General features: G+C 38.7%; 1 protein-coding gene across 12 annotated transcripts in view; it reads right to left on the reverse strand.

Annotated features, from left to right (window-relative positions):
* Positions 1-11,346: 11,346 nt before the first annotated feature.
* The window catches only part of atf7ip (activating transcription factor 7 interacting protein), a 43,769-nt gene continuing 30,321 nt past the window's right edge, over positions 11,347-24,794 (reverse strand). For 10 of the 12 annotated variants that reach the window (XM_084401985.1, XM_084401988.1, XM_084401984.1 and 7 more), the window contains 13 exons: positions 19,247-19,309; positions 17,913-18,534; positions 17,167-17,342; positions 16,607-16,753; positions 16,364-16,438; positions 16,143-16,201; positions 14,400-14,461; positions 13,652-14,314; positions 13,292-13,326; positions 13,147-13,204; positions 12,684-12,773; positions 12,500-12,528; positions 11,347-12,342 (listed from right to left, as the gene is read on the reverse strand). In XM_084401985.1, coding sequence (XP_084258111.1) covers positions 11,869-12,342; positions 12,500-12,528; positions 12,684-12,773; positions 13,147-13,204; positions 13,292-13,326; positions 13,652-14,314; positions 14,400-14,461; positions 16,143-16,201; positions 16,364-16,438; positions 16,607-16,753; positions 17,167-17,342; positions 17,913-18,528 — 2,484 coding nt within the window. In that variant the 5' untranslated portion in view covers positions 18,529-18,534; positions 19,247-19,309 and the 3' untranslated portion in view covers positions 11,347-11,868. Of the gene's footprint in view, positions 12,343-12,499; positions 12,529-12,683; positions 12,774-13,146; positions 13,205-13,291; positions 13,327-13,651; positions 14,315-14,399; positions 14,462-16,142; positions 16,202-16,363; positions 16,439-16,606; positions 16,754-17,166; positions 17,343-17,912; positions 18,535-18,947; positions 19,032-19,246; positions 19,310-21,559; positions 21,659-24,794 lie in introns of those variants that run through there. The other 2 variants (XM_084401987.1, XM_084401982.1) reach the window with 2 other exon arrangements.

A 24,794-nucleotide genomic window follows, 5' to 3' on the forward strand; every position in this document is an offset into this window, starting at 1 on the left:
TCAATGGGGCAAGTAGTAAGCCTGCTTTTTAGCCTCTTAACATCCTTTAAGTGTCATTACAAGTGCACAGAAAATGTGAGTGATTCCTTCCGAGTGAACACGGGTGGATCTGACTGCAGTAGATGTTAGAGATATTAATAAAAATGAAGTTAATTCAGCCAGCGCTCATACCTTTGTTTACATCCTGTTTTCGGTGGAAGGCCACAGTAGTCGATTGTCGAGTTCACGCGCGTGATCATAGGTACTAAACCTATGCGCGTGAACTCGACAATCGATTACTATGGCCCCGAATGTTTTTAGTAAAGCCCCGAATAATTTGTTACCTTGTCTTTCTCATAGAGCAAAACAATTAATCAGAAAAACAAATGTGAATAAGATTAGCCTACAGCAGCCGCGATTACCTAATCATGAAAAGTGCATATTACAGTTTTATTTATTTTTCCCTTTGCATTAAAGGTACTTACGACGTGCGTTTGCAGCGTTGAGCATTGTAGCCAATCACAGACATGTCTGTTGAACGCATCGGCCAATCAGAGGCGTTTAAATGAGTCGCTGTGCTGAAGATGTATTTTGCGCGAGCTCACCAAGTTCTACACTTTCGCAAACCTGTCATTATTATTGGCAATAAATTTAAAATGCAAATAAGAGATTCACTGCAATGTATTTTATATTCTTGATTGCTGCTCTGATGCACTACATTACGCACCGCTCTGTTTGTTAGGATGACTAAAAGTTCAGCAGTCTAGCTCATCAATGTCAAAATGCTTAAAGAAGTGAACGAATGTCTGGTAAAATGTAAGTAGCCTAGATAAACATTTAATATTTGACTGTTTTACAATAAATATGTCCAACTACCGACAGTATCCGGGGACGCAAATTAGTCAACTTTTTTTATTTAAATATCAAAAATATTTAAAATAATCTAATTTAATACAGTTATAATTTTTCAATGTAAATTATTTAATTTGATTGGTAACAGCCTAATGTCTTATTATTTTAATTGAATATATTGATCAAATTTAAGAATTTGAAATGAAAGATGAGCAAACATTTAATAAAATAAAACCTTTGTAAAGGTAAAGCCTCTGTAAAGTAAAAGCCTCTGTTTAGGCTATTAAGGAAATGTAATTTTGCCAAAAGAAGAACTTTTATTTTAAACAAATGTTCATTTTTAATTAGCCAACTTCAGTGTGATATGTTACCATATTATCATGCTTAACACTGAGAATTTGAATAATTGTAATGTGATCAGATGCAGATATCTAAATCAAAGAATATGGGCGGTTTGCGGGTGGATTATTTATTTTTAACAGTGGATTTGGGTGACTCAAAGTGCACCCCCTTAACGCCTACTGTCGCGAATTTGCAACAAACCCCTTCCATTCAGACTGCAGGCGAGATAGCGTGTGTTTTCCCCCAATGCCTGTTTGTGCACATTCGATACATACCTAGGAACATTTTGCACGCACTGGTTTATCGTAGGAGCGGTCGGAGTGGGAACTACATCCGGTTCACCGAAGCTAATATTTTGTTTTGCAAAATCCGCATATCAAGTGCGCAAATGTGGAGAAATTTCCCAAAATGAGTTAAGTTGTGCTAAGATAAAAATATGTACCAGCTTATTGATTGCTTCTATAGCTATGTTATTCATATAGACTTCATGTGACGAATATTTTTTACGTACTTTGTAGATTTCTGTTTGTAGCAAATTTGCGACATTGGGCCATAACGGCTGGATTGGGCTAATGGCTACATATTATAATAATGCTGTATTTAGATGGTTTCAGCCAAAAAAAAATTTTTTTTTTTTTCCACAAAAAATAGCATGTTAGGATATAACACTATAAGAATATATAATGTATGCACTGGAGAAACAAGGAAAGAGTTAAACAGAGTGTAACATGGAATGTATAAAAACTACTGTCAATGTTAGGGAGTAGGAGAGTGTTTTGTTTCTTGCTGTTGTCAAGATTCATTAATTTGTCAAAGTTTATAAGTATAAAGTTTATAAGTTCTAACAACTTTGTGCCATGAATAAAATCTACATTCCTGAGATGGGAAAATGTGTTTTATTAATTTTTCCATTTTGTAAAAAAATACCCTAAATGCCCACTGTCGCAAATTTGCAACATACCAAAATTACCCTAAATGCCTGTTGTCGCAAATTTGCAACATACCAAAATTTCTATTTATTTGTTGTGCAAAAGTGAAATTGATAATCTCAACATTATTTACCATCTACCTAAAGTCAAAAACACACAGAATTTTTTTTTTTATATACAGCTTTATAAATTCAGGCGTTAAGGGGTTAATGAATTTATCTTTAAAATGTACCAAAATTTCTTCCGGGGGGGCATGCCCCCGGACCCCCCTAGAGGTACCAAGCTCCACCCACAAAAATAATGTCGAAAACACATTAGGCTGATGATCTATGAAAAATAACATTTAATTACCTTATTATTAAATTAAATTAAAACATTAGTAGGATTTTACCATCTCCGTCTCATTTTGAGACGGAGAAAAAACCCTGTCATACAATAAGCCTTTATTTGTCTTTATTCCCATAAATCGCTTTTATAAATAATTAATTCATTCCTTTATATAAAAATACCCGAATATCCACTGACCTTAGAACCGCCCCTGCTCCAGAGGTGATCCGCGTGCGTGCCTTATTGATGAGGCTTCTGTGGGCGTGACAGTTTGCGCTCAATATTATATATAGTTATATCGATATATAAAGCTATATTAAAACAAGGTAATGCTAATTTTATTATAATATATAGGCTAGCTATATAATTCTCATCTCACACATCGTTGATCTGCAAGCTGACATTTATTTATTTATTTTTGTAACAGCATTCTGTGCTATGTATTTCTATAATAAATAAAAACACATATGATATCTTACCTTTCAAGCAGAGTGGAAGCAAAATGACTAAACAAAAAATATATATATAACTTTGATAATATACAACCATGTATTTGCATGCACAGTGTTATTTAGTTTAACCAGTCTTTCTTTTTATTATATAATTAGCATCAAACAAACAATATAGTTCTTATTCACAGTGATTAAAGATTATTTAACGAAAATATTGAAAAACCCACCGCTATGTAAATCAGAAGAAGAAGTAGTATGGCGCGCTTTTTCTTAGCGTCCGTTTCCATGGTGACTCGTCGATTCGTGGCTCTGTTGAGAAGAATGTCTTGTGTTGTTAACCGTCTGGGTTGGCTGAACTCCGGACGCGTTTTTGGAACCAGCATACCTCGAGTAAGCAAGGTTTGGGTTAAACAACCAAGAGTGATGCAGTAAGATAACCTTGTTCTCTGGAGTACCGTGTTCATGGAGACAGCCTGGCATCCAGCCAATAGCACATTAAGTTGTAAGGTTATGAATAGATTAACTAACTTTCCTGCACCATATAGAGAGAATTTTCTGCAGCCTTTTTAATATTTTTGAGGTGTTTATTAAAAATATCCAGACTTTTGATTAATGGCATGAAGTCTCCGGTGAATCTTTGAACCACCCACAGGAACCATCAAGCACACAAGCAGTAGTTTCAAGCTGGAATGAGTTTTGTGAATTCATTCTGCCCTGTAACAGTAAATGATTTATGGCTGCTCCTAGAAGTTTTCTGAGATGATGAGGAAGCTGATTGCACATTTCCAAAACTCTTTCTAATGTTCTTACTTGTTTTTTTTTAATTTCTTTCTTTCTTCAGACAAGATATTCATAAAACAATTGTTACTACACTATAATGGTACATCAGGTTTCCTCAGATTTTGATTTCTTGTTAATCTATTCAGTGTGCCAAACAAATACCTCTAATTAATCTTATTATTTTCTGGGTTTGCTATAGTAGGCCTATGCTGAAGGGGGTGGATTTTGGAATCCACTGCTGCTTCCATGTATATCTAATGAGTGAGTATAATCAAGGTATTAATCAATATTTTTCCTTCTAAACATCACTTGAGTTGAATGACTTCTCTAGGCTTGTGGGAATATAATAATAATAAGTTTCCCGTGTGATCACTGAAATGTTCTTTTCATGTATTCTCTAATGTCTGTATTTGATATCTGAATGCAGTAACAGTGCTGGCTTATTTAGCCCGGCTTCCAGAAATGAAATATGGAAAGATGTTTTGTTTGAGAAAGGTCTTCAACATGTGTTAAAACCAGAGCCGTACAGTAACGTACATTTACTTGAGTACAGTACTTAAGTACAATTTTGAGGGATCTGTACTTTACTCGAGTATCATTTTTGGGGAGTACGAGTACTCATGACTTTACTCAAGTACATTTGAGAGGCAAATATTGTACTCTTTACTCCGCTACATTTCTATCCATAACCGTGAGTACCCGTTACTACTTCTAAAAAAAACAAGGAAAATCTCGGAAACCCTGGCTGAGTCCCAATTGACCTTTCGCCGGCCCCTCCCCCAAAACGGCCATTGTCCAATCACACATCATAGCAACCGTTACTATGTGAGCAGGTCCGACAAACATTAGCAAGATGGTGAAGCGTGCGCCCACGGCGTTTGTAAATCGGACACTATATAACGTTACCCCGAGAGATTGTCTGGAGGAGTTGTGTTCTTTCCATTCCCAAAGCCGAAAACACAACGTGAGCGATGCCTACAATGGATAAAACAGTGTGGACGGCCCCACTCCCAGTTAAATGTGTCGAACATTACGAAGCATAGTAATACGTCTGCTGGCTGTGGTGTCGATGGCTACTTAAAGTTTTTTTTTGTTTTTTTTCTGATCTGAAAAACTATCCTATCTGTTACTCAAAAAACATAATATTGTCTGAACCGCGAGTTTTATGATCCGTTGCCCCACTAATAAATATTATGGTCTCAACCGCGAGTTTTGTGATCTGTTGTCCCCCTAATAAATATTATGGTAAGTGCATTATGAAAGACAAGCAATGAAAGTTATTTAGATGCAAATTAAGGGTATGTCTGGTTACAGTTATTGTGTGATTTCGTTTATTGTGCGTTGTCAACTTGAAGCATGAATTTGAGAAAGAAAATCATTTTTGGAAGAAAATGCACCACATACTTTTGTCAATGATATAGGGGGAGAGTGGGGTGAGTTGTGCCAGTTTTTACTCAAAGTGACTTTAAAGTGAGGCCATGGCAGTAATGCCTTCAACTTAAGGATGTACATATATTTCAGGATGTGGTGCATCCCTGAGAATAATAACTTTGGATCTGAAATAAATTGTTTCAGAAATATAGCTCTTGGAAAAAAAGTGGTCTCATGGCACAACTTGCCCCTGGTGCGGGGGAAGTTGTGCCTTTGGGAGAATACATTGGGGGTAAATTGTGCCAGTGATTTCTGAAGTAAAACAGAACATTTTAATGTTATGAACCATACTGCTATATGAAAGCAAGATACATTCAATACAAAATTACTAATTTAAGGTTTATTTAGATATTTTCACCCTGGAATACCATAGCATGCGTTTTTCCTGCTATGGTCAATTGCATAGGGATTTTGTATTGAACATAACTCTGGATCACAGTGTCATAGAGACAAGGGGGCGGGCTCATTTTACTCAGACGACCAATCAGTCTCTCAGGATCATTGTGAAGCTGTGAAGCTATGAAGCTACGCCCTAGCAACCATTTAGAGCACCATAGCAACACAATATATGATATTTGTGAATCATTTCAGGCAAAAAGACTTTGGCAATAGATGCCTGTTGACATAGCGCTGTCTGTCAATTATGTAACATATAAGAATAAAGTGACTAGGCTAATTTCTAAACATCCTATTGTGACATAGGCCACTTAAAAATGGAATAAAACTTCTCTTTAATAACAGTGCAAACTCAAAACTGAAATCAGTGTTAGCTAAATTAAACAAATAGCAGGCAGGCCTAAGTCAAACAATGATGAGGCATGCCCATCTCCTCACTTCTCAAGATTATCCCCGCTGAGAATGTTGGTCTGGATGGTCTGGATCTGGCACAACTTAACCCAGGCCCTTTGGCACAAATCACCCCGGACCCACAAGTTTGAAAAACTAGCATGATCCAGCAGTTAAGAGCTAACATCATGCTAACTGTATAGACTCATTGTGTAGCCTACTAAAGCACTAAAACATGTGTGAAATGTTTTCAAGCTTGTCTATAATTGTTCAGACACTACAATCAAAAAACCTTAATCATAGAAATTTTACTTTGAAAGGGAAAAAACAGTTTTTTGCACTAAAATATGCTTAACTCTCATGCCATGTGTCTCTCTTCTTTGGAGGACGAGTAAAAGTGATTGCTTTTCAAAATTATGTGGTCACATGACCAATTTCTTCTATGGTTTTCCAGAAACAAGGGTGGAACTACTTCCCCCCCTGGCACAAATCACCCCACTCTCCCCCTAAGTTATAGCTAAAAGATTGTAAAAGCTTTCAGTTCACCCTGCCCTAATTGTAGTTGAAAAGTCAAATTAAGCTTGATTAATGATATACTGTGACTGATCAGATAAACTACAGCATCGAGAATATAACTCCCATGTGTTTTGCAGCATTTAAAATTTTAGTCATAGCGAAAATAGTTTGTGCGAAAAAACACATAAGAAATTATTGCTGACAGCACTTTTATTTTCAGAGTTTTTTCTTTCACACAAAAACAATGAGTGTCTTTCAATGCTTTTAAACACTTGTTTTCTTGTTCTTTGTCATATCACAAATTATGTGTATGAACACCGGTAAGCATTAGCCTCGATAGAGACGTAGATAGTAGTCGTGTCTCCTTCATTGCGTATTTTTATATTTTGAATATATCCCTCCACTGCATACTGTAACCCCTTTTGCCTCGATCTGGAGGATATCGCGGAGGTATTGCTCCAAAAATGCTCTTCCCGTCATGGCAATCTGTCGCGCTGGTCGTGTTTGACCATTTGTTTGTCGGACGTAGCAACAGTAACTAAGGGGGGCGGGGCTCGGCGAAAGGTCAATTCGCATACTATCCGTCCTAAATAGTATGCGAAACTAGAATTAGTATGTCCCAAATCGTAGTATGTTGAAATGAGTATTCCAAAGATACCCGGATGGCCTACTATTTCCGGTTAGAATTCGAAGTGCAGATCAATGCACACTCTAACGGCTAATATTGCCCACAACCCATTGCGTGCGGGAGGGAGGAGCTTTGTGGTGATGTAAACATGGCAGCCGGTGTGGTGAACAATCGAGTCCGATTGAAGAGATGAGTCCGAGCTGCGTCAATAGGCTTGTTTGAAATGAGCAAAATCTGCGCAGAATCGATCACCGGTGATCACCGCGAGATGCCGTTAGAAATGTGTCCGAGTGCGGTCCGCCTTGCTCTGATGTCATGCTGACGTATGTCAAAAATCTCTCGGATTCTGCAGTCGAGCGCAGTTGCTCTCCACCGACTGCGCTGATCAAAAGCATGATAGGAAACGACTTGCTGACAACACAGCTTAATGCTCATTGGTTTAAACAACTGTGATGTATTGTTGTCTTTTAAAATGTTTGATTTTAAAACTCTAATGTCATGTTTTATGTGTATAGCCTATGTTATGTGTGAATATTCCCAAACTATCTGACAGTGCGATCTCTTTGGGTTATGCAATTTAATTTTTTATTAAAAAAATAAAAACACATATGTCTGTATTAAAGAAAAAAATATTGATAAACATGTATTTGGAATGGAATTAAATAACAAGTACTTTGGGTGTCTTGTTCATTTTATTTATTTTCATATAGAAGCAACAGAACTTAAATTCCATCCAGTTTATTGGCAACACGAGCGTGAATCCCGCGATATCCATCTTTGATCTCACAGGTGTCAGATCCACTGCGTGAAGAGAGAACTGTCCGGCTTGCCTGCTCTTTTTTCACTCCTCTCACTGCAGCCGCCTACTCTCGACTACATTTCAGGCGAGGCAAGGCGCATCTCAAACAAGCCTAATAGCAGAGGAGAAAGACCGCGAAATTTTAAAATACGACTGTATTTTTAACACACCGGATGCAGCAGCGGAGATGCGCCCTCAGTTTTTAAGTGTGAGAATTCAAATGTTTAACCCTAATTAAAGTTATATTTTATTGTATCGTAATATTAATGGGTTTATGTTGTGCCAAAAAAGTACCGTGTTTATCTTGTAGGGTAAATAAAAAGGCTCTTGTACAGTGTCATGCAAGTGTCTTTTTTTATGTATTTCTTTTGATGTTTCTGTCTTAGATTTATACCTTACTATAAACTCTTATGAAAATAAACACCTTTTACTACACTAACCATAGTTTAACCACACTGACTTATTTGTAGTAATACTGTGGCTGTACAAATGTTAACTTTATCAGTCCAACCAAAGAAACATGGTTACTACACTTTTACTATAGTAAAAGCATGGTTCATTTTCATCGGGGTATTTTTGAGTATTATACATAAGTATAAAATACGTTAAACAATAGTTATACTATAAACTTTAAATATTTTAACTACCGGTCGTTATTTTATACCGCCTCACAAACGACCTGCGTTTGGTTGATCTACGACGACGCCCTGCTTCACTCCTCAATTTGGTAGAACACATTGTAAATGTATTGTGGAAAAAACAATGAGGAAAAAAAGATGGGAATAGTAAATAAAATTATATTGGACATATAAGAATGAATGAAATGTAAAATGTTTTGTTAACAGTCGCGGTGTGCGTAACTAGGCAACCACGTTCTCGTTCACGTTGCATGACGTCATCGAAGTATGTCCCAGAACGTGCATACTCTTTTGCTACACACTCAAAAGTATGTACTTTTTCCTCACAAAAAAAGTACATACTTTTAGGTCGTAGTATAAGTAGGCGAATTGGGACTCAGCCCCTCAATTTGTTGTTTCCCTCTCAAACGTGATTGGATTGTGCAGGCGCCACTGATTGGGACAGCCTATCAGCAATCACCTTCAGCTTTCCGCCAAAGTCAACTCCATGGTCAGATTTAGATAAGAGACAAAACCATGGACGAAACAATGGATGAAGACGCAGCAGGTCCATCCCGGGAATATGCCAACCCGTGGCCCCACCTCGCCAGACTATTTCAATTTTCTGAACAAGTTAATGATAGTTTTCGCTTCAAGTGTTTGCTGTGTTTACCAATGTAAGCACTGTGGCAGTATGCAATATTTTGAAAATGTACTCTTGTACTCTTGATACTCAAGTACTTTTAAAAACAAGTACTTAAGTACTTTTACTTAAGTAGACATCTGACTGTAGTACTTTTACTTGTACTTGAGTAAAATTTAGCAAGGGGTATCTGTACTTTTACTCAAGTAATGAAGCTGTGTACTCTGTCCGCCTCTGGTTAAAACATATATCTGTTCCTGTTCTTCTAGCTCACCATGATGACTACATCACAAGGGTCATTGAAACCAATAGTTTGAGTGACCATTTCATAGCTAAAGTCTTTACTTTACTGTGTTAGATTAAAGTGTCCTCTCCTTGAGAGAAAGAGCGTATTATCTTGATGTTTTGAGACGACTCTCCTGTTTATAGTTAGAGCCTGGCCAAATCCAACCTTGGAAAACCTGTGTGTTGGTGTGTGTGTTAATATTTTTGGTTACAGGTTAAGGAACCACTGGCATCATTGGAGATTGACTGAGTTGTTGTTCGGGACAGGCCAGCAAGCAACCCAAATCTGCGACCTGGAAGGTCACGACGTGCCTAACTTCAGGGTCCGAGTGTCAGCTGCATAATTGATGGATATATGTTAAGTCTATCTGTATATGTTGGAAAATTACTATGTGTATCTATTTCTTAGCCAATCAGAAACTGCAACCTGAAGCAAGGACGTAGCTTAGACCTTGGAAATGGTATAACTGCTGTGATCTTTGTAACTGTAAACGGGGCGGCATACGAACTCCTTGTGAGTCTTGAAGCTGACTTCTGCTGATGAAACTGCAAACTATCTTCACTAAAATGTTTCTTCAATTTATTATAATTCTGACTCCGGGTCTTCATTCATCATATCTGGTTCTGGGTCTTTGACTGTAAATCCCCTTACAATGCCGAGCTTCAGTAACTGGCAACACTGGCTGCTTCCCAAATCACATACTATTTCAGGGATCAGTAAGCGACAATTATCTCGTTTGCAGCCTGTACAGAACGGCGCAGTCATTTTAGGATTTTATACATCGGCAAGGATGTTGAGATCAAATGTTGTCGGCAGTCCCTCGTTCCAAGAAGAAGTCAAAGGGTAACTGAGCTTTTACAGTAGTTGCTCCTAAATTGTGGGACAGTCTTTCACTCTAAATTCGGCAGGCTCCATCTAGAGGTTTTTAGGTCTCAGTTGAAAACGTACCTTTTGAAGGGGATCTAGAGTAATTGTCTCTATTGCATTTAGCAATTAATTGAATTGTAAGCAATATTAATGAATAAAACTTTTCAAAAGGTCTGGCTGGTTTCTTTCTTCTGTAAACATGTTTCAAGCAAGGTATGGTTTATACTTTATTCTGTTATAAATAGAAGTTTCACCAGTTCCTGTTTGTTTTGGAAAGTTCTTATATTTTTCCCTGGGTATTGCCTTGCACATCACATCTAGGGACAGTCGCTAGTAAAGGCCTTGGGACTGTGGCATTGCTATGGTGCCCTCAGCATCGTCATAATTTTCCTGGAACTCATTAATCAAGTAGCATTGGACCCGATGGACCTTTTTCATATTTCCAGGGCCTCTCAGAAGCTTAAGGGGCGTTTACACGACACTGTTTTCAATTAAAAATGGAAAACGTATTGCTGTTCATTAAAACAACAGCAGCATTTTTGGGGCCCGAAAACGGGTTTCAAAGTGCACGTTTTTGATACAGTTATTGTATTACGTGTTCAGTCTATAGGCGCAGTGTTTCTTTATAAAGTGACATCGCCAACTACTGGCCTGGCATGCATACAGCATTCTTAGTTGTTTTTGCAGATTGTCATTTGTACGCTAAAAACAAAGGGAAAACGTTTCCGGTTTAAGTTCATTTTGTCATGTAAATGTACCCCAAGTCATCATCATGTAAACTTCTATAGCGGATAACGGACACTACAACAAATATAATTTTTGTGCTCTCATTTGCTCCAGTAGCAATTAACTAGTTTCCTGTAATTTAATGGCAAGGTAATAAAACACAAATACAGTGTTATGTACACAAAATATATATTAAAAACTTTGCTAGATTTACAGTGTCAATAAATGTTGAAACGTCATCAATCTGTGAAAAAAAAAAAAAAGGTCAATACTTCCAGGGAACCAAGGAACTGCCACTGAGATGAACGGGAATGCTATATATGTGACATGACTTGTATGTCATTAAACAATACACCATAGTTTTGACAAATAATAAATGAGAGACCTTTTTAAATATATCAATACTTTTATTGAGTGTCATTTTGGAGTGTCTGGGTACCAGACAAAAAACATTAGAAAACCTTTAACACCTCTGCTTTCCTGTCCTGTAGCTAATAACCGGGACCTATATTGGAACAATAATCTGTGCAATGTATTGAATATTGTTTTATTAAAAAAAAGTCACCTTAAAAAAAAGAGAGAGAAAGAATTCCAAAAACAATACTTAACTCTGAACATTCTGCACAAGGAAAATACAAATTCAAGCACAACGCATGTTTGATAGTTCCTTCCTCATTGTAAAATAAAGTTGAAACAAATAGTGTATATGTGTCTGTATGCAGTGATGAGTATTTGTTTTTCCGTTTGCATTAGACAACCTATTTGAACTCCCTACAATTCCTAACACGAAGGGCAAGACTAAACCAGTGGTCTGCGCATAGTTAACAATTTTGTAACAATTACAAATCTCCCGTCAAACTTCCTCCGGCCCAGGCCACATCCTTTTGTACCATCCATTTGGAATTAATTTAGGATGATGCAGCGGATGTTGGATTAATGACGTCAGTGCACTGCGGTTCACAGAAAGGACCGAAGCGGCCGTACACATCTTTCGCCCTCACGGCAAAATAATATGTCGACCCCGACACAAACTGGGTCAAGGTGCACGCCATGGGCAGCGGCAGTGCCTTCACCTCCCCGATCTTCTTCCACAGTGACTGAGCCGAAGCACCAGTGCCCGATACTGTCCCCTGGTTGTCCTGGTGATAGGCGTACAGGTGATAGGTATCTACAGCGGCGCAGTTGCGGTCCGTTTCCGCAACACACCAAGAGAGGACGATCCCGTTTTGGCTCTGGACACGGGCCAGTTTGAGCTGGGGCTGCTGCGGTGGTGAAGTGAGGGACGCCTCCGGTGGGAGACGTGCCGGCGGTGATGGTGCCAGTGGTAGTGGAGGAAGAGATGTGGCGGAAGAAGAGCTTGGACGGGAAAGAGACGGAGAATCCTGAGAGAGAACAAAGAGGGAAGGCAAGAAAGATTATTATAGGCACTGTATATGTTAACAAAATATAAATAAAATGTTAAAGCATAAAGAGAGAAAGAAGTGAAATTATCGCCTTTGTATCTTCTTTATATATATACACACACACACACACACTCACCACAGAGGAACGCTGTGCAGATCGAACTCCTGAACCAGCGGACGGAGGAAAAAAAAAAAGAAGAAACCCATCAGTATAGTATACTGAATTTATTCTCACAAATAAGTCATGTAGAACGCTATATAATATTTTAAGCAGCAACAGCAAGACAAAGAAAAGGGAAAAGAAAAATATGATCACTCACCTGCATTAGGGGTTGAGCTGACTAAAGGAGGCGGCCCAGATGTTCGCTGGGTAGTGATAGGGGAAACAGTGGCTTTCTGGACTCCTGTCACTGCACAGCACCCACAAAAAGAGAAAAGTATTAGGAAACGGTAGCTTAAAAAGCTCAAGAGAGATAAAAACCTCAACTATGATGAGGAAATATAGCAGTGTGAGTTAGTAACACACGTAATTTCATCCACACAATCGTATGAAAGCGAAAAAGTTCCCCACTCTCAGATTTCAGTCATATTCAAGTTGGTTATGCAAATTTGCCCTCGCTGACCAACAAGGAAGCCGCTTGGTTTGAAACTGACTTCTGTGAGAGCTGTGCTTCATACATCGCTACACTGTTGGCAATAGACAATGGACCTTTTTTTGCCCACAAAAATTTGCTAATGTGACTGCACCTTAAGATTGAGGAATAAAGAGCAACTGTATTTTACCTTGAACATCATCATCATCTTCAGTTAGATCGATCACAGAACCTTTGGGACGCCCAGGCTGTCGAAAGAGAAGTCAAATTTAGTATACCACACTTTTACTACACAAGAGTGGTATTTGCAAAGACACATTTTAAACCTTGCTTACCTGAGTGGGTGTTTTCGGTGTTGACGCCTGATTATCTGTTAAAAAGAGAAATTAAAATGATTACATTATGAAAAATATGAATTGATAACACAGTCATAGATTGAATATGTATTACATAGTAATAAATATAGGCAATGTGAGAATAATTAAATACGCTACAAAATATTTAGCTTAATATCTGGTACATGCTTTGAATTTTCAGAAATTAAAATTTTCTACTACATGTACAAGCCAATATGTTTCATTTAAAACTATATTATATTTTATTATTCAATGCTTTAAATAGCATGGTGTAGTACAATCTAATGCAGTATGTCAAACAGCAATATTACAAAACAGAATAAAGACGTTGTCTCATACCGGTCTTTGAGGCCAACGCGGAAGCTGATGGCGGAGCGGCTGCCGCTGATCCTGTCGCCGCTGGTCCCGTGGTTCCTGGAGAAGAGGCGGCTGTAGACACTCCCACAACAGCAGCACACTGAATGGGTGTTCGGGCTGTCGTCACAGATATCCCTGTGCTGGGTGAGCTAACAGTCCCTGTGCCACCCGGATACACGGCTCTCGCCAAAGACACCGCCGGAGCAGACGATGTGGAGGAAGATGAAACAACACTGCCTGCTGGCTTTTGAAGGATGAAGGTGGTGGTAGCAGCTGTAGTCGTCTTTGCCTTATTGATGCTACTAACCGTAGATAATGATGACACTGGTATCAAACCAACACTACCGCCAGCATTAACCAATGCCCCACTTTGCCCATTTGCCATCGTTAAAGGCAGCTGAATTAAAAGAGGCTGAATAGACACTGACTGACCCCCTGATGTCACCGGGGTGTTAGTCATGACCCCTGTACCGGGACCAGTCTTTAGTAGTAGGGTGCCTGTCTGAGTCTGGCCAGGCAAAGAGGTGGATGAGGGGGTAGAGCTTGTGGTGGTGGAGATGATCTGTAGAATAGGTGTAGAGGCGGCTAGAGCGGAGGAGGCTGGCGCAGTCGGTGTGGACAGAGGTTTGGGCTGCGCTGGGATTGCTGAGGGGAGAGGGAAGAAAAACAAGAGTTATTTAATGAAATAGTTACTTACTAACTATATGCAAGAACTAGAACAAAAGCTCACCAGTTGAATTAGAACCAGTGGGTGGACTGGACAGTTTGGGATCCATTGTGGTTTTAACAGTACTGTAAAAGAACAGAAATGGTAGGGAAGCATTAAAAATGGCAAAAACAAATAAGTGGTGGACAAGCATTTCAAATATTATTTACTGTAGCTTTTTGAATTAGATTTAGCAGAGCTAATATCTGCAGTTTTTCCTAAACTAGTGTGTCTAGAGAATTAGCTCTACTGACAGCAACACTCTTAAATGGGGGTGGTATAATCCCCCTTTTTACAAGATGTAAAATTCTCTGTTGTCCCCAGAGTGTGTATGTGAAGTTTTAGCTCAAAATACCCACAGATTTTTTTTATAGCATGTTTAAATTGTCCCTTTTTGAGGGTGAGCAAAAACACTGTTTTGAGTGTTAAATGCAAATGAGCTGCTGCTCCCGGCACAGAGGGCAGAACTTCAATAGCTTGTGTGTGTGTGTGTGTGTGTGTGCGCGCGCGCGTGTGTGTGTGTGTGTGCGACTGCGCGTGTGATAGCAGCTCCGATTACCTCACGCAGACACGCACTGAAAATGTCAGAAACTGTTCTGCCTTTTATGTTTAAATCGGAGTCAGACAATGATGGAGAGACTCAAGAAGAAGTGACAACATGTATAATGCAACAGGACGTTTCTGAATGGTTAGTTGATGAATTTATGTTGCTGATGTGGAGTTAACTATCTTCTAGTCATTGATTAGCATATTCTGTCATGATAATCTATAAAATCGTTAGTGTGGGAACTGATGTAAGATGCATACAGAGTGACATGCTATTGCATTTGTGTTGCGTACTCTATTGCAATAAATGTGAAAAGACGAATGCGACAGCTTGAGCAGACTCACAAATGTGCTCTACTACAACAACTCTTCCTCTTCTCAACATGGACTGCGTGTTCCCGGGGGGCAGGGTTTATGTACATTTTAGGGATAGTGATGTCACTAACCCAGGAGGAATGTCGTGTAGTCCCTGCCAGCCGTTTGTTGTAGTCCTTAAACGATTTCTTTAAAAGGCAAATATCTCCCTTTGCTTTGAACTTTGAGTGCTGTAACTTTGCAGATGTTGTTTATCCATATCCATTTCATAGTCAACCACCCCTTTCAAAATTCAGGTCCTTTACTGGCATCTATGGTTCCATGAAGAACCTTAAACATCCAAGGGATGTTAGATTTTTTAAAAGTTCATCACACTGACAAAAAAATAATTGTTCACTGAAAGGTTCTTGGGGGAACCAAATAAGGTTCTTCTATGGCATTGCTTTTGGAACAACAATTTAAGAGTGTACTGAGAGTTTGTTCAACCAATGTGGAAAAAGGATGGTGAAATTTCTAGATCTTGGCAAGCAGGAGTCCTACAGCTTTAGGGGCCATGAACACAGAATGCGTTTTTTGCATTCCATTGCGTTGCGCTAAACTTGCGCCAAAGGGACGTCTTTTACCATTACGCTCGTGTGTTTTTCGCACATAACACAGCATTCTAGAAACACAGCCCTCATGTTAAAAGTTCAACTTAAAGGTATTGCATTTTTTCCTATTCCACTGCCCACAAAATTTTCAACACAAAAACACATTCTGTTTGAATGGCCCCTTAGAAGGACTGAAAGGGGTGGAAGATTTTTACAGAAGTGTAGGTTAGAAGCAAAAGGATTGCAACATCTTGTACTGGAGAAAGAGTAGCATGATCTTGTGAAGATTAATAGAGGATATGTCAGATATGTTTACCGTTGTGGTGTAGTCATGTTGGTTGCATTGTTGGCCTGAGCAGCAGAGGCAGCATGAACCTGATTAATGGGAAGCAAAGTGCATTTTACCTTAGAAGTGAACTCAACCTTACATTCAAAAGAAGATTTTGCCTGCAATCAAACACTAAGAAGTGTATTATATTTATAGATAAGGACCACATCTTTATTCCACAATAACTGAAGAAAAATTCACACTCTTACCTCTTGAGTTCTCTTTGAGTTCTCGGAGGCCTGATTAGCAGCACCAAACTTTTTGGCTAGCCGGGAAATCTTAGCCTAAAGTTAAATCACAATTTTGTTGATGTTATGTGTCCAGCATGATAATATTTTCAAAATTACATACTTAGATTGAGCAAAACATTCATATGTATCTTGCACTCTGTGGTTTAATGTTATTAAAATCATTCAAAGAAAGACAAACCTGTTTTATTATTCTGAACTCACCTGTAGTGTGTTAATATGCTGCATAGCATTCTGTTGTTTGGTTGCATTGTCGATCTTCTCCACTCTCTCTTTCAGCTCTTTTATGCTTCGGTCAAACACGGTCAACTGCAGCACCCGTAACCGTTCCTCAACTAACTGCTGTACCATCTAATAGGAAGAAAGACAAGAAATCTAATTAAGGTCTTAAGTCTTCCAAAAGAGAAGAGAATTAGACTTTACAGATCATCAGAACTATGTTTATCATGAACATTATATAGGAGTATTCTTTTTTACAGATAATTTGGAAAATCCCCCCATGAAAACAAATATTAGCAGAACTTTTTGAGGAATGTTGCTGGGCAATGTTGCCGTCAACGGGCAACCAAGATCTAAAGTAGCCAGATAAAAATTTGTTGCCCATTCTCAATGGGAAAGTGCCCAAGCAACACTGCTCGAAAAGTTGCCGTGTATCATCACCTTTAGACTCATTTACTCATCCAAAGCATGCTGTTGTGCATGGTCAGTGACTGCATGTTATAGATGCTGTACATAGATATTAGGATTTCAAATCAAGAACAAACCTTCTCCAGTTTATGGCGGCTCCCCGCATTGCCTGTGATTTTCAGCTCCAGCTGAGCCTCCAGCTCCTCACCCTCAAGCCTTGCTCGTTTTCCATCTCTCTCCTCGATTTCTTTGCCATCTTCATCTTGCTCCTCAGACAATGATCTCTTTGTACCAGCAGGGGCGCTGTTGTCTGCTATTAAGTAGAGGCAGAGGAAGGGTTTAGGTTTAAAAGGCAGTGCCAGCAACTATTAAAACAGGGATATTAGCGTAACGAATGTTAGCTCAAACGCTAAACTTAATGTCGACACTTAGGTAGGAAACTCGAAATTGTTCGATCATGAGACAAAAATAAAATCTTTTACTCATCCAGAACCGGTTTTACTTTTTCTACTGTAAAACAAAAGGTATATTGAAAAATGTTGCAGCTTTTTTTGTCCATACAGTGGGGTCAATGTTTTTTTGACTTACATTGAATGGCTCAAAATTCGTGTTCCACAGAAGTGGATTGAGTGGTTCGAGTGGATTATCGTATAATTTTTTTTGATAAACTATCCCTTTAATTAATCAGATTGCAAAGCAATTCATTATTATCAGGATTTGAGCAAAAAAAAAAAAAAAAAAAGAAAGTGTTCAAAAGGAGTGCCTTTTTACAGTCTCCACAAATAAATTGTATGGGAATGCAAGAATGACAAAGATCTCACCACCCCGAAATTATAGATTGACCAGTAGTTTGCAGGCAGGTTGGGTTTCTAGACATTCTCACCTCCTGCATTTTCAGAAGTGCCTTTTTCATCTTTTTGGTCCTCTTTCTCGTCATCTACATTCATCTTCTCCTCGCTACTTTCTTTGTTTTCATCTTTGTCTGCTTGGATTTCATCCTCTTCGCTCAAGCACAGAAATCCTTCTTTAACCTCTGGATCGCAGTTTAACCCAGATGGAGAAGCAGAGAGAGAAGAGGAGGAACTTTTATTGCTTGTCTCCTTTTTCTCTTCTGTGGCCACAAGGGGGTCGTCCATATCCATAGAAGGTGAGGTAGCCTGTGCGTTGGGTGGAGAGGGGGATCGAGAGACAGATGGAGAAGGGGAACAGCGAGCTGAATCCGGGGCAGGTGACATCAAGTCGGCCTCTTTATGATTCAAGTCTTTCTCCTTCACTTTCTCCTTGTCCTTGTCCTTCTCCTTCTCCTTCTCCTCGGTGTGGGTGCCATTCACCAGCGGTGTCTGAGGTTGTGATGAGGAAGATGAGTAAGAGGCGGCGCTGGAATTGGTGGTTGTCAGGGTGTTGTGCAGAGCTTCCAGTTGTTGCCGATCACTCATCTTCATAGTTTTCCGTGCACGGAAGATTTTCTTCTGAGGTTCCTCAGGTACAGCTACTTCCATTTTCACCTGCGAAACAATAGGAGGATATGGTCAAACAAATGTTTTATATCCTAAGCAGGCTAGTTAGCAAAACTCCATGCAGTACTCAACACATCTGATTAATCTAACCAAGTACAAGTGTCTTTACTGAAGAGTGACCACAAGGTGTCACTGTCATTCATCTAAAAGCCATTTCCTGCTGTTCTTTTCCATTGCCATTTTCTCTTGACCTCAATCACAATACCTTCTGTTAACTGTTACAAAACCGTAATAACAACCTTGGACTAAGGCTTTGACAAGTTTTTTTTAGATGGTAATTCATCCAAAGTAAAAGTACTAAACTGTTTAGATCTGTTTATCCACACTATCAGTCTGAGCTGAAGCATCTCTCTAATAAACAAGTCCACAAACCACTAGAAATCTGTTTTGAAAAGAGTTACCTAACAAAAACCAATAACCTTCCTCAGTTCAATTGACATGACTAGCGAGTTGGTAGGGCCGTAACAGCCAGCAGTGCATCTGATTTCAGAATAATAAGAGGGAGAGCAGACTTTGTGTCCTCCCCCTCAACGTGATTGGTGCAATTCTTAGCCAATAAGAGCAGCACACTACAGAATCTGCTAGCGACAAGAGGAGTTCATTATATAATGCAGATTTTCAAAGTTACTATCGTACTTAAACTAGACTCGTACTTCTGTCTCCGTGTTAATCAGCACAAAAAGACATTAGTTTGTCTTACCAGGCTTCTGTAATGTCTCGTACTTTCCTGTTCATGGATTAGGCAGCCAGTCGCTTGAGGATCCTAAAAAAAAAAGAAAGAAAGAATTGAAATATTAGGTATGAAATTAAGTTAAAAATAGTTTCGCACACATTCTAACTAATTTCATGCTAAAGTTAGTTCTTCAGCTCATAACCAGATCCAAACATCCTTCAGCTCCCTCCCTCATATTTTAATTAATAAGTTGCTTTCAAAATGTTACGTAATCATAATCCAGTAGTTTAACATAACCGATGAGCGCTGGCATATTCTCTACTTGATTATTTAGCAATCTAGTCAACATATTTCCTTATTTCTACGCATATGGATTACAATCCATGCTGAATCTGTAGCCAAATGTTATGACAAAGGCCACATACAGTGAACTCATTGCAAGCTGTGCAAAAATAATCTACAGAGAAAAACAAAGAACTTGAGCAAACAGCTAAAGAAACAAAGCTGGTGACATCCTGCAATTAAAGTAGATGTTTCACCAATACTACACACTTTAGAAACAAATCAAATTCAGATTAAATCACAAAATAAGTACATCACACAATATGTGGTAAAGAAGTACACTGCAAATTGTTATCCTGATAAGACGAGGTAATATTAAAACCTATTTGCCATTTAAAAAGACAATTTTACTGGAGGACATGTATTTAAAAATAAATTACAATACTGGTGTTCTCTTTCAGCGCTTAAGATACTAGAAGTTTCTAAATTAATATAAAAAGAACAGCCTCTTGGCATTTAAACAATTAAAACCGTGTGATCTGAAACAAGAAATAATATGGTCAAGTTTGAAAATAGTGTTACTTAAGCAATAAAACTGTTCAATACTAGTAAAATTAACTCCTCTCTGCCAACACCAACATTTATAAACAAAATCAAAATACCATAAACCTCAAAATATTACACCATTTCCTGTATTTTACAATATTCCCAATGATAAGAGCTGAGCAAATTGCTAGCATTGAACTTGCTATTAGCATCAAAGCACCTTACTGGATCCAAAAAGTTAATCCATCTTGACTTCATTCTAATGCTTAACATCAATTTATTCTCAGTACTTAGGCCTATTCTCTACTCCAGTTATTCTCATCTTTTCTTCGTTTACTTCACATCCCAAAAAAATATCTTCCCAAGATCTGCAAGCATAAATCCACAGGACACCACATTGCTGCTGTGCTGCTAAATTAGCAATCGTCATCCTGGCAGGTGTGAATGACGTGGCTTACATATATGTACACACACCATTAGCAAAATCTTTAACTTCCTGTCAACAGCCATTCCCCAAATTTCTGGTATCCATGACAACCGCGAAAAAGATTTTTACTTAATTCACTTGTAAGGTTCTATTAGCTTTGACTAATTTTCCTTTCTAAACACTGAAGAGTCACCACAAACTGCTGAGTCAGGAGCAAGACAGGTAACAAGGTTGTACAAGACACATATAAAGGTGTCAAGCAAGCTGACTACAGACAGCCATTTAGTAACCCAAAACGAACACTAAAAACATTTGACATTTCATTCTAATGTTGATCACCGCGCACAGCCTCACTGTGGCCCTCCCCCACCCCAACTGTAAACATAGACACTGAGGTTCCCGCTCATTGCAAAATGGTCGCCAGAGCTGCGGTGTAAAGCCAGGCTCAGTTTTACAGTACTCCTCCTCCAGAGGCTCAGGCCTGAATATCCAAGTCCCGCTCAATGCAAGTTGATTTCAGCAATATAACCTCTTGTGGACTGCTATTAAAGAACTGTTCGCAAAATAGCCGAACATTGTATCCCGTATTGAAAACCGTTTCAAGGTAAAATACCTGCAATAATTTCTATGGTAAGCTGAAAAAAAAGAAGAAAAAAAGTTTACTCTATCTAAAATAAGCAAATCACTAATATTCCATTAGAAGGCATTAAATATCAAAAGATCGCAAGGAATTGCATTCGTTTACGGTTTGCACGCAATCAACACTTCCTGATGCCAAAGACCAAAGTATGACTTGAAAATATCCCAGTCAAATGTAAAATAGATGATCTCAATCATGTTAGAACTGCACAATTCTCACTAACAGCCAAAACAAACGAGACCAAGAAAAAAAAAAAGAAAAAAAAATTCGTAAAAAGGGTTGTTTCTGCGATAATACGAAGACATGAAAATACATCTAGAATCTTTCTTAAACCAAATAAAACAAACATCCACCAAAATGTCCATTAATCTTACGAGTACACAACACTAAATTTGAATGCGAAAAAATTGAAGTCCTCAATAACCAAAACAGCTCAAAAAACAACCTTGAGGTTTAGTCTTCAGGAGTAGGCCTTGATTAGTAGGGAGCTCAAAAATGGGAGCATGCCTAGCTTCCAACTAGCTCAAAGCGCACACAACAAGAAAAGAGGAACAGAGAGAGACAGAGAGAACGGGAGGGGGAAGGGATCTCATGTGGAGAGGCGGAGCACATTCTTTGTAAGGTGTTGGCTGTAACTAGAATAGAAAAACAGTGTAGCTACACACAATTGTAGCGTTACAACCAACAGGCCAGCGTTATATGAAACAATAGGTCACATTTTGACTCATGATAAGCCTGTGAGATGATTCATCTCATCATAAAATCTCACTGACCGACCAGCAGTATTCTCAAACCTGCAATTAAAGGTGTTCAGAAACAAGACATTCATACAAAAACCTTTAGAAAAGAGGAGAAAATAAAGAACAAAGGAAAAAAACATCAGCAGCAAGAAAGAAAAACTGCCATATGCTGTAAAGCAAAAAACAGACCCCTCCCCCACTGCTGCAGGCACAGAGAAAACAGGGTGGAAAATTACTGCGATGTGGATCGTACCATTGCAACAGAAGAGGGGTGTCTCAGATGCACCGCTGTGTGTCAACACAAGAGGGAGCGCAGCAAAACTGAATCTGCTCTGCATTTTAAAAATAAACCAAGTGACAACAATTTGCCTATGAGCATTTTTACTAAAGTCCATATTTTTCAATACATAACTTGGTAGCGTACATCCTAATACAGCACAAAAATCTTTTGGCAGTAGCTTTGCTATTGCACAAAAGCAGGTTTATCACAAGGTAAAAGGTCAAAATACTGCCATAAATGTAAACAACTGAGCAAAATGAGCTATCACCATTTTCAATGTGATGCAAGACAATTAAGCATATTCATATTTCATGCCTTTTGACTATTACCTCTTAGTCACATGGAAACATTCTCAGCTAAAAAATAATTACAAAAATTGTGATATTTCATGACTATGCGAAATCGAATAACTCTATTCATTGTTTTCCTAGTAAAGGAAACCTATCCTGACTAAATAGTGCAGGTGTTCTGACACATTTAACTAAAGTGTTCATTCCAGCAATACAAGTACTAATCCAGCTCATGACATTTTCCGATTTTATTCCCTCCTCTTCTCCCAATCCTTTCCTGTCATCTCTCAACTGTGCCTATAAATAAAACTGAAAAGGGCATAAAAAATTCCCTACAATCAGTCCTTGAGAACAACATAGAGGACCTTATCTAAACAAATCTATTCTAGTTCAGATAGCTGCTATTTCTGCTGTCAATTTCCACACACGAAAAAAAGAGAAAAATTAGCACAACAGATTTAACAGATCTCCTAAAGCCTTATGACATTTATGTTGCAACTCATGGAGTTCCCAGCAGACAGTATTAGCACTGATGAGTTTTCACACACTCAGAAGTCTGACACGATCCAAACCAGACGCGACATGACCAAAGCGCTCTTCCCCATGAATCCACGCTCCTGTCCTAGCCATGACAAGCGACACTGCACTTTGCCCATCTCACGGTTTCCATTTTTGTAGATTTACCCATTTTCACAAACATCAAATATGACATCCCTGAATATCCAAAAGGATATAAAAAAAAAATGGTGCTGCCTGGAAACACATCATAGAAGTCATAAAAACACAAGGTTTGTGGTTCTTATGCCTGGTACACATTGTACGATTTTGGACTGTCCCAGACGAAAGATGACCAATCGTGGCGATTTCTGTGGTCCTATGTCGTACAGTGAGAGAGGTTCAAAGATGGCCGTTGTCACGGTCTTGCAACCAAAGTTGCAGTGTCAGAAATTTGGCATGATCATCTCATAGGGTTTGCTGATACAACCTACATCTGATCAACGCGACATGGCACTAAAACTTAAAACTACTTAACTCGAGCTCCATTTACAAAATTGGCATGCCAAGTTGGCCTCTTTTCCCTAGTCCATATTCTCCTTTCATGTACTTTTTTTTTTCTCCAGCGCACATAAACACAATTGCCAAAAATGCGATTCATCTTGCTTTGTTTATCACTCGCGAATGCTGACTTTTTAATTCTTCTATACTAACTTGCGTCGTAGCCTACGATTCAATAGGTGCCATCATCGTACAGTCTGCATAAATGTCGTACACAAGTTTGTTAGATCCATGTCGTACAGTGTGATTTGTAATGATCTTATAGGATTGCCAAAATCACAGTCTGTAGCAGACATTAGATTGACGCAGTTTCAGCAGTAATGTGCAAAATATATTGCGAGTGCAAGAGAATGTGCAAACTGAGAAAACCCACATACTGATGTGATTGTGTCGCAAAGCATTTACACTTTCAGAGTGGACAAAGTTCGCTTGCTGTTGAAATCTAGTTGCACCACATCTGGTTAAAACGTATGTCTGCCTAGCAGCACTGAGCTTGTCAATGCCCCTTTCGTACTAGCATATTCGGCGCCATCCACAATCAATAAACGTGCATGAATGATGTGCACAATGAACCCAATACTTCTCAGGCGCATCTCATGATCATGAGAGAACGCAAGTATGTCTAGCCATCTCACACCAAGTGTGAACAGAAGGAAAAGAGTTCTCTGCTGCATACAAAGTTGTTTTCGAAACGTATTGATTTCCACACCAGAAAATCACCAGTCTTTTTTTTCCCTTTTTTTCTTTAGAAGACCATTAGGAAAAACATTCCATGAAACTGCACAGAGAGAAATGACACCAAAAAAAGGTGTAAAATGGGAATGGAAAAGAAGTTCCATTAGAGGAGGTGAAACTCATGCAATGAGAACACTCACTCCTCCCCCACTGCTGAAGAATGTGCAGTCAAAACGGTAAAAAAAAGAGAGACAGGGATCGTACGATAACTAAAAGCAGGGGTGTGAAGATGCAGAAATTTGAATACAAGACCGTGATAAAACTTCACATAGTATTTTGCAGTTGTGTCTGATGTTCCTAATGTCTGATGAAGGCCTTGGAGGCTGAACAGCATGGTTTTTATCTGATAAATTTGAAGCTCTTTGTTTTCATATAGAGGAAGTCTGGCGCCTTCTCAGTACAGTCACATGGGAATAAACTAAAAAATGAGCATAATACTGCAGCTATGATGAGAACATTAAAAAAATTGTATGCTATCAGGGTATAAAAGATTCAATCTATTATTAGGGGTGTAAAAATTAATCGTTTCTACGATGCATCGCGATGCAGACGAGGACGATTCGGTATCGGTTCAGTAAT

Source organism: Rutilus rutilus, assembly GCF_951802725.1.
Source record: "Rutilus rutilus genome assembly, chromosome: 2".
NCBI classification, from domain to species: domain Eukaryota; kingdom Metazoa; phylum Chordata; class Actinopteri; order Cypriniformes; family Leuciscidae; genus Rutilus; species Rutilus rutilus.